This window comes from Zonotrichia albicollis, chromosome Z (genome assembly GCF_047830755.1).
Source record: "Zonotrichia albicollis isolate bZonAlb1 chromosome Z, bZonAlb1.hap1, whole genome shotgun sequence".
In the NCBI taxonomy this organism is placed as follows: domain Eukaryota; kingdom Metazoa; phylum Chordata; class Aves; order Passeriformes; family Passerellidae; genus Zonotrichia; species Zonotrichia albicollis.
The window spans coordinates 76,164,468-76,174,814 of NC_133860.1; the positions used below are offsets into that span (position 1 = coordinate 76,164,468).

General features: G+C 40.2%; 1 protein-coding gene across 1 annotated transcript; it reads left to right on the forward strand.

The window, feature by feature from the left end:
- ATG12 (autophagy related 12) lies at positions 1–2,815 on the forward strand. The gene is made up of 4 exons (XM_074533243.1): positions 1–232; positions 376–512; positions 1,976–2,038; positions 2,395–2,815. Exons 1-4 carry the CDS (start codon positions 61–63, stop codon positions 2,452–2,454), a joined length of 432 nt encoding a protein of 143 aa, XP_074389344.1. The 5' UTR covers positions 1–60; the 3' UTR covers positions 2,455–2,815.
- Positions 2,816–10,347: the final 7,532 nt, after the last annotated feature.

Sequence of the window (10,347 nt, forward strand, 5' to 3'; positions counted from 1 at the left end):
CGGAGCAGAGGCCGCCCTTCGGGCGGCGTCACTTCCCGCCGCCCGCGCAGCAGCGGCATCATGGCGGAGCCCGAGGAGCAGCTGTCGCCCGCCGCGGCGCAGAGCGGCGGCCGGAGCGACGGCGGGGAGGAGGCCGCGGAGGGCGGGGCCGCGGCGGGGCCAGGAGAACCGGGCCCACCCCCGGCAGGGTCGCCGGGCACCGAAGAGCCCGCCGGCGACGCGAAAAAGAAAAGTAATGGGGTGGGAGGCCTCCGCGGAGGCGGGCGGGCGCGGTGACGGGCAGGCGTGGCGGCCAATGGGCGGCGCGGGCGGGCGGCGCGGGCCTATGAGCGGCGGGGGACAGGCCCGCTGTGACCCGGCGGGCGCCCCCCGCAGTTGACGTGCTGCTGAAGGCCGTGGGCGACACCCCCATCATGAGGACCAAGAAGTGGGCGGTGGAGCGGACCCGGACCATCCAGGGCCTCGTGGATTTCATCAAGAAGTTCCTGAAGCTGATGGCCTCCGAGCAGCTGGTACGGGCGGGCACTGGGCGGGGGCTGAGTGCTCAGGGCCCCCGTTGTCAAACCTGCAAAGACACTGTTGGAATCTAGGCTACAGCTGCCTGCAGGAAACCTGGAGTAGCAGCACCAAGAGAACTGTTCCAAGTAGAGTTAGGATATAATATAGAGCGAGCTGTGGGTGTGTGCAACACGCTGTGGCTATGTGCAGTGTCTGTATTTCTCGGTGTCTGTCAGCCAGAGCTGTGTGCACGCTGGGCAGCCGTGTGTCCCAGGGAAACATTGCTAGGCACTGTGTACCTGTTGGAACTAGGTATAGAGACAGAGTATTGGAGAAGCAGTCCAGAGGTTTTTGTGATCAGCTTCCTAAATCTGAGTGTCTGTTTCCTTCAGAACTCACATCTAAAATAGTTTAGCTACTGTCATAGGAGTGATTTTGCTTTCAAAATGGGGAGTTGGGAGGTGTTTGTCCTTGGGCAGCAGATTGCCAGTGTTATTTATGGATTCCTTGCTGCGGAAGTGACTAGCCAAAGTGGCCTCACAGTAATACTGGAAGAGCTGGAAATACAGTGGCACTGATTTTGTTTTCCTGCAGTGAACTCTCAGTACAGTCCAAAGTTTTTATTGAAGATACACATAGTTAAAGCTAGCCTCATTAAAGTAGTCAACTAAAGTGTAGCCAAATTCATTCTATTCTTTGTTTGGTGGATCTTATTTAAGTATATAGGCATAAATGCATTCGCCTTCTGATTCACCTGGAAATCATGAGGGATCTGCTTTTCCATAGTTTAATATTTCAAAGAAGAGTGATAAGTATGATGTTGACCAAGGACATTCTGAACAGTTGGAGTCCGTGACTATCATCTTATTACCTCAACACAAAAAAACCCAGGAGCACATAGCCTTCCTGTGTGGCTGAAGCCTAAGGCTATGCTTCAAAAACAAAGCCCTAGGAATTTTATATATTTTATTAGGAAATAGCACATGATACCCCAGTGTCCACTGTTGCCCCACACAGCAGATCACAAGGCCCTCTTTGTCATTGAGGATTAGCTGCTATACATGTAAATCTATTTTTTGGAGCAGGAAGTGAAAAGGATGACTTGAAAATAGAACAAGATGTTTCTTATTTCTGTGTTGGCCATTCTAATTGAGCAAATATGGAATAGTGAGTGAGTGGTTTGGGCAGAAATAAGAGCAAGAGCTAAACCCTTTGTGCGGCTGTTTGGGAGAGTAATGGGTCAGCGTGCAGGAAAAGGAAGTCAGTACGTTTACTTTGGCTTGGTCGACTGGTGAGACAGAGGGGACTCCTCATAGTCCTGTTGCCCCTCCACACTGAAGAGAAAATGATAGTAACTGGTCGTATTCTGTTATATGCTTAAAGATTAATAGCAGAACTTTTGACTGCAGAATGATTCTTCCCTGTTCCCAGTGGGATCCTGTGCTATCTCCATCTCTTCTCCCTCATTTTCTTGCAGTTCATATACGTAAACCAGTCTTTTGCTCCATCTCCAGACCAGGAAGTGGGGACCCTCTATGAGGTAACTTTCATCCTGAATATCCTTTCCAAATGCATTTAGCAGGATTTGCCTGCATGCCTCGGGCCCTTGAAATCTCCCACTGCCCCTAGCAGTAATAGCTTGCATTTAATTGTAGTGTAATTGATGTTTACTGATCTGTGTGAACCGAGTCCAAAGAGATGTGACTTCGTGCAGTCTCTGGAAATGCATTCCTTCATGTGCAGTGTGTTTCCATGCCTCTCACTGTAATGGGGAGCTTTCTCATGACAATATTCCATGACATGTTCGTCTGATGGGAAGACTTTTTGTTTTGCTTCATGTATATGCTAGCCCATGAGTAATTGTAACTGCTGTTGTTTTTTTTCTTTTTCTTGCAGTGTTTTGGAAGTGATGGCAAGCTTGTACTGCATTATTGCAAAACTCAGGCATGGGGATGAATAACACAGTTGTTCAGGTTTTATCTTCAAAATAGGAGAAAGGACTAACTTAAACTCAAGCTGTAAACACACAGAAAGAGGAATTTTTGCACTGCTGCCTATGAACATATGGTAAAGATGAATAAGCAAAGACCTGGTTAGGCTATACGATCACATGGCTTTTTTTCTGATGTACATCTGGGATACAGAAAAAACACCTGCACTTGCCATGTACAGTAGAGCCAGCATTCTTGTTGCTGAATACTTAATTGCTGTATCTGAAGGGAAACTTTCAGTTGTCTGCAGGACTGACTGGACACCTCTGTCCATATGTTGTACTGAAGATAAGAGAATCTTTTGATTAAAAGTAATGTCTGTTGTACATGTAGCCTGGGATTCAGTTTACTGCTTATGTGTTGTACATCTGTGGTGTGCATCCTGTTCTTTGTGAAATCTTCATCTTGAATGTGCATTATCTCATATTATTTCAAGACACTATTTTGATTTTTTTTCTTGTAATATATAGGCGTTGTTATCTAGTCTAATTACTCCACCCTTTGCCTTCATCGTGTTGGTAAGCTGAGTACCTAATTTAGGATGGCACAGCATTATTAGAGGCCTCACAATGCTTCCCTCCTGCACAAATTTTGTAATGATTTGTTGAAGGCTCAACACTTCAGCAGCTCTCAAGATGTTTCTTCTTACACCGTTTAATGACTTGCATCTTTAGCTGAATGATGTAGCTGCAAGTTGCATTTAGAGTTCTTGAAAAAGTAAATATGAGCTGCTAAAACCTCTATATATTCTCTTTTTGACTGTTGTTAATTTTCATGTTTTACCAGCTGTGTGGTCCACTAAATAGTAGTATGCAATTTATATTTGCTAAATCATAGCTGTGAGAATTGACTTGAGGTTTTTTCCATTATTGAGAGGACTTTGTACCTTGGCTAGGGTGTTGACCTTTGTTTTTATTTATTGGGGAGTTTGGGTGTGAGGGTGGAGATTTTTAGTGGGTTTATTTGAAGTGTCTGTTGTACAGTCTTTTATGTTTGTTTAAGCTGAACCAAATTAAATGTTAGTTGTTTGCTTGGAGAATGTTCTTATACTGGATAACAGTTTTTGTCCCTGATGTAATCCAGTTCTTCAGCACAAACCAGACAAAACAGCCATTTCTAGTTTAAATAATGTTTTTACTGTAGTCTGGAACTGCTATTTCATACATAAGTCACTCTTATGTAGTCTCTGCAGCCTGTGTATTGGATTTTTTTCCACCTGGAAGAGTAATAAATACCCCGCTTAACTTACTGACATTGCCACAGTTTGCGTGCAGCGTGCACATACGCCACTGTTACACAGGCACATGCTCTGAATGCTTGCTATATGCCTTGCTTGATGTATCTTGGCACTGTTTAAGTGGAAAACTTGGATTCACTTCATTAAACTAACAAGGCAGAATTTGTTGTAAACTTTAAACTTCAAATAATCAATACTTTTGCCTGCTCAGAACCCTGATCTCATGAATCTCCATCTCTTTAAAAGAGCTGTTGCAGAGGGAAGCACTCTGATTCTGTCTGGTTGAGGACATTCCCTGCTTAGTTACTGTGACGCCAGCATAACCTCGACAGCCACTAGAGGGTACACAAGGACAAAGGTATTTGCATAGTTTTATCTAGGGCTCTTTTTCAATCTTTTTCATAGTATGTCCACATGCTGGCCTTACAAATATAAGTAGTTTGTTCTCCCGTGTGACAGTCTGTTTACCTAAGATAAGCTACTAGTCTGGTTCTCTTTAAAGAATGTTCTGTTGGTGCCTTTCACCTCACTTGAACTTAACAAATGAAACTGCTGATAAACTGCAAATGTGCTCTTAAGAAGTGATGCAAGAAGGTTGATGTGTGTGTGTACTGGGGGCATTGTGTTTTGGTTTTAAAAAGTCAAAAGACATTGAGATCTTGAAGAACTATAGGACATTGTGTCTGCCAACTAATTATAGAAGGTTGTCATTTATGCTGAATTTATAAATAATTTTTATCCTCTGAAGTTGAATAAAAAATCGTTTGCCTCAATTCCTCAAAATGTGATAATCCAATAATGTAAAACCCAAAGTAATGGTCTGGATTTCCTCCTATACCACATGCATTTTTGGACCTGGATAAATGAATCATGAAGCTTTGAATTATTAATTTATCTAAGATTCAGCTTGTTCCCTGAACAGTACTTGCTTTTTGCTGGTTGCTTCAGTATTTTTCTACTCTTAATTTCTTTCCAACGCCAAGTAATTTTTTCTTGGGGTCTAGTTTACCAGTATACAGCGAGTACTTACTGATCCAGCCCTTACTTTCTGTTTTCTCAGTGCTCCTAAGCAGCTGCCTTTATTCTGTTCCTTTTATTGACTGCCAGCTCCAGTTCTGCTAATTCCCCCATGTAACTTCCGTACCTTCTTTACAGAGAGAGTCCTCCTTTTTGACATTTTCCCTTTGGGTTTGTACCTTGCATCAGGGAGGTGGTCAGTACTTACCTCTGGTAGCTCTTTGTGGACCATGGACTCTGTCTGGAGCTGAGGTGTGATTTTAGGTGGCAGAAAACTTTCCTTGCTCGTATTATTAAGTAACAAACCATACTGCAAACATGATAAGTAGATTATGCGTCAAGTAAACAAATAAGTGCTTCCCAGTACATTGCTTTTAGAACGTGCAAGAGACATGTTGAATCTCCTATTTTAAAAAGGGACAGTTATAGCTTCTAAAATCATAGATTGTCCTGATATGCTTTTCTCTTTGAAAAGAATATTTCCAGTAAATTGGAAACCTAAGAAGCCCAGGTAGAACATGAGCTGTGTTCTCCGCATTTGGTGTCATTTAAGTGACTTCAATTGCTAGAGTGGGAGAAAAAGGGCATGAAAGTAAAGACTGTCTCTTGGACAGATCAGTGAGAGTTGTACAAAACAAAAATTAAAGTCTAGATTTACTCAGAGTTTTGTGCTCAACCGATATGCTACTATACTGAACTGCCAATATTTGTAATGTAATTTAATTCACTTGATTTAATGTAACTGCTGAATTAACAGGAAAAAACAAATTGAAAAAAATTCAATAAATAATTTTTAAAGACTGAGAAATAAGATAAGTATTGGAAAGGGAAGTTACTACACTGTTTTTATGAAAGACCTAGTACTTCACAACATCCTGATATTAAAAAGTAATTCTATGCAAAATTCATTTACCCTGTTTCATGTTAATAGTCACCAGATGCAAACCCTTCACACTCTGAGACAGTATTTTTATTAATTATTATAATGGTTTAGAGACTAGATTTAATTATAGATTTCTAATTTGTAGTTTGAACTAGTCTTAAATGCACATGGAAACCTGAAGAAGCTAAATGAAACTTAAGTTACATCAAGAATGAAATTATAAAATACACAGTTGTGCCACCTGTGAGCATACTGAGCAGATGTCATCATTTCCAGGACTTTAAAGTCTCAGAAAACTACTGCTTAGATCTTAACAGAAGATGTGTCTGTGTTAACTATCCCCACAACTTAAACCTGAATATACTGATACACAGTAAAGTCATGGTGAGGGGGCTGGAAATCCACACATCCATTTTTCCAACTCCTTCCAATGCCAAAGCAGCTTCTATTTACCGATTGTCACTGTTCATTCTCATTTTGCAAATCAAATTCTGCTTGTTTGCACAGCTTTTTAGCTTACGTTGCTCTTGACTACCCTGAAGTCTCGGTTATTCTTGAGAGATATTATACAAAGGTTATTCAAGATATTATCTTACTACAACATCTTGATCTTAAGGGTTAGAAAAAAAAAGGGGGGCAGAAAAAATTCCTTTAACTCTGGAGTTTTTCATGAGGACTGTGACTATTACAAGCTTGTATAAAATTCAATGTGCATTAAAAAATAAAAGGTTTTTAGCCTTGTTTTGTATTGGATCATCATAAGAAGAAAAACATTTGACAAGAAAACCTGTAAAATGCATTTCTTGTTTGCAAAGACCACGCTTCAGCTTTGTTAGTACCATGTTTAATATGCTTCCAAAGCTAAATGTCACAAAACCCCACACTTTGCTCTTGCTTTAATAGCAATAATGTTGTGAGATGCCTCTTTTAGTCAGAATTAGAGTGACAAAAGCTCATTTAGAGATTGTTTCTTCCTAAAATAGGTGGTTAAAAAAGATTCAATCACATTTTTGACTGAGACCAAAATGAGTATGTTAAAGGCTTAATGTTAAGCCTGTCACACTACATCTATGTCACTAGACTTGGTAGTGCCAGGAAATTTTCTGGGACACTGTAGCCCAGTCATCTGTACAGTTGGTTGTTAGAACACTTGCTGGCGCAGGTTTTGGCCTGTGCTCAATTCAGGAACTGGCAAGGTACCATTTCTGGTGGGCACATGGGATGTGATTGGCCTGTTACAGAGTTCAGGAGGTAAATAACATTGATGAAATCTGTTCTGTGCAAGCTGGCCCGTGCACAGAACAGATTTCATCAATCAATGGTGGTGCCAGGGATCAGTCCTTGGGATACTTGTTGCTCAGTACACAGGTGAGATTTCTTCCCTTGTATGTGCAATAAGAAGAATTAAACTCTGGGACAAAAAAACATGGTCCCTCTTCAAACTTCAAGAACAATCTAGGAATTTTTAAAAAATTATTCCTCTGCATTCCCTCCATGAATTGTCTCTAAATGACTAAATGGATAGGCCCTAAATGCCTACCAATAGCCACAATCAGCAACTTTTTTTGTTAAATATGCAGAATGTAGATGGTGGCAAGGTACTAGCTATATGTCTTGGCACCATCATACCTTACTTTATTAAAAGTAGATGATGAACATTACTTAATAATTTTTTTAAAAAAGTACAGGAGTCTTGGAATCCTTGCTCTATATCTTCTTATGGAATGATTCCACATGCAAATTGTTTATATAATGTGTATATATAAATTCGACTGACACAATGTGCAATTAAAATATAATTGCATTGAGGGCCTAACCTTAAAAAAAGGTTTGACTTAACATGTTCCAATTGCAAATATCAGTATATGATTTAAAGCAGATAAAGATGTTTCCCTTGAATTCTGTTTGGTAACAGAACTAATAACCCTAAAGAGCTCTTAATGGGAACCCTCAAAGAAAGAAAAAAGATCTCCACATAAAAGTGCACAGCAATGTTCCTAATGTGGAGGCTAGCCAGTACTTTGGCTTTCTCATGTAAATATCATAAATTTTAAAAGACCACATATTTATTTAAGTCTCTTTCTTGCAGAGAAAAATGTGAATATTTTGTATTTTATTTATAGCATATGCATTCCCCACCAAAAGTGGATCAGACTGATTCTTCCAAGAGTCCCTTCTGTGGTGTGAGGTTTAATGCCACACAGCTCTTCAGTGCATTGTTTGGAGTTTGCTTTTACCTTCAGCAGAGCCCATGCCCTTTAGTAGTTGCTGCTTTTTTCAATGAACTACATGATTTTGTTTGTGGCATCCTCATTTCACTTGTGTTTTACTTCATGTTTTTAGCCTGAAGATGGTGTTTAACTGCATGATGTTTGATGCAATTGTTCTCAAGCTTTTTTTGAGAATTGCTGTGCATGCAGCAGTTTTTCATCAAAGATCACCTGCATACTGAGTGATCAATCTCACTTTATACAGCTGAGGGACAGCTGCACTGATACATTGATTCATGACTACATTGAGTCATGTAGCCCCAAATCTTGCACTACAATTGCTGATCCAGGTTTTCTCTTTAGAACCCTCTACAAACATCAGAAACTTAGGTGAACAGAGACCTAACAAAGAGGTGACTTAGTAAAAGGGGTGGAAGTAATTTCATCTGGAAGAGGAGGTGTAAGTATACCCATGAGGGTGTTGAAGTGCTATTGCCTGGCCAGGCTAACAGACCAAAGAGACACAGCATAGCTGTTCGCCGCAAGAGTCTGGTCATTTAGACATCTTGGATCCCACCTTCAACTAGCTTACAATTTTTATTTGGAGTTACAAGACATAAAATAAAGTACAGTCACAAAGTACAGCTACATTTGCAGGCCTAGTACATGGTGCAAAGTGTCTAATGCTGCAGTTTGATAATTCCATTGATCTAACTTGAAGATTTTCCTCAGTAAAGCATGAGAGAAACCTTGTGAGCTGCACCCCAGTAGGAGATGATGTGCCAGTAAGTGACTGAGCTCTTCAGCTAGTAAGTGTCTCCTGGAGTTAGATGTCACGTAAAATGATTGCTTGATTTTCTTATACCTGTCTTTTGGGTAATAGCAGAGTGCTTCGGTGTTTGTACATAGAGCAAAGGTTTTGTGGTTAAAGTCCAAACACCTTTTCTCCAAGACAAGTTTTTAATAGGATACTTGAGAAATACATATAATAGTTCATTTCTTCAGGTGTATGATTTCCAGCAAAAATAGTGCATAAAGTCCTGCAGTCTCCTTATGCAGAATCACAACTGAGAATGTAAATACAGTTCCTTTGCTGTGTGGATTTCAGTGTTCTCTTTTTGAGTTTTCAGTGACAGTTAACGGCTGTATTTGCTCAGACCCTTGTGCCATTTCTGTTAATAGGGCATAAGCAAAAGCACAAGTTGGAGAGACATAAATATTGTTCCTAATGGTGTTCAGTCAGTCAAGTAATCAACTCCTGTAGACGTTTCGGGGATCAAAAAGTAGGTTGAACAATTCCAAATTAAAAGCTGTAAGCACTTTTGAATAGGAGCAAATAAAAAGTATAACTATATAAACTATAATAAACAGCAGCAGTTGTAAACTGCAGTAGGTAGATCCAGCCTGATCCCTTACTTTTAACAGAGGGAGGTATAAAATATCCTTTTACTAGCAGTGTTTAACTAATGACCTCATCAACTTTGTGGCAAAGGAATCAAAGTACTGAAGTGTCAGGGATTAACGGCAGTGGCATAACTATTTTTCCCCCGGATTTAAATACCAGGGAAAATACCTCCAAGCACAGGTGTACAAATAAACAGAGAAATATAGCTGCTGGAAATTAGTTTCTGTCAGATCCTGTGAATATCAGAATAAGACAAAAAATACTTGAAAACTTACCTCATGCTGCATTTCAGAACCCATAATTGTGATTCTTACATTTTATTCTTGAGAGATGTTCTGTTCCTTTGGGCAGTGCTTCCAGCAGCTGCCAAAAGATCGTGAATTCTGCCAGTGAAATAAATGACAGGGTATTTCACACTAATTCAAACTCTCTTTAACCTACAGCAGTTTTAATGGTGCTGTATGAGACTTCTGAGGTGTACTGAAAAATGTGCTACTTGTCCATCTAATCATTGGAGAGTACTAACTAAGAGCTGACATTGAACAAAGGCAAATTTTGTTAAGAAATAAGGCTCATTCTTAATTGTGAATTTGAAAAAGTTACCTAGGGAAGTGATATGCTTGTACATTACCTGCATTTGGCCCAGAAGAGTGGACATGGCTGCTGAGATCAGCACAAGAGTTGTGTTTAAGAGATTTGGGATAGTCTTAGGTTCTCTCAGACCTTAAAAAAAAATTGAAACTATTGCAGTTTTCTCTCTCTTTCTCTCATACACACACCAACAATAATTTACAAAATACTTTTAAAGCAGGGTCTGCTTTCAGTATGCCAGGAGAGGTTCTGGAGTGATGGCTGAAAATGTACCTATTCAGTACATTGATTTGTGTTTAATTCCAGTTTGCTAGATTCCAGCACCATTTAAAACTGGGAAAGTATTCCCTACTGCAGAGAAGTCAGAAATTCATTCAGCCTCTCAAGCTATATTTACTTTATTAATGGCACTTCTTTTTGTCATGCCTGTACTTTCATGTACAGGTCGGGGAGAGGGAAGAGAATGCAGGTGTGCTAAAAATCCCTTAAGGTAACTGTCTCTAAGGGAAACTGCA

Excerpts from the sequence above, each read along its gene's own strand:
- ATG12 (XM_074533243.1), top strand. The coding sequence starts at position 61 with ATGGCGGAGCCCGAGGAGCAGCTGTCGCCCGCCGCGGCGCAGAGCGGC. Across the intron at positions 513-1,975 it reads TGATGGCCTCCGAGCAGCTG|TTCATATACGTAAACCAGTC; the intron begins GTACGGGCGGGC and ends ATTTTCTTGCAG. Across the intron at positions 2,039-2,394 it reads AAGTGGGGACCCTCTATGAG|TGTTTTGGAAGTGATGGCAA; the intron begins GTAACTTTCATC and ends TTTTTCTTGCAG.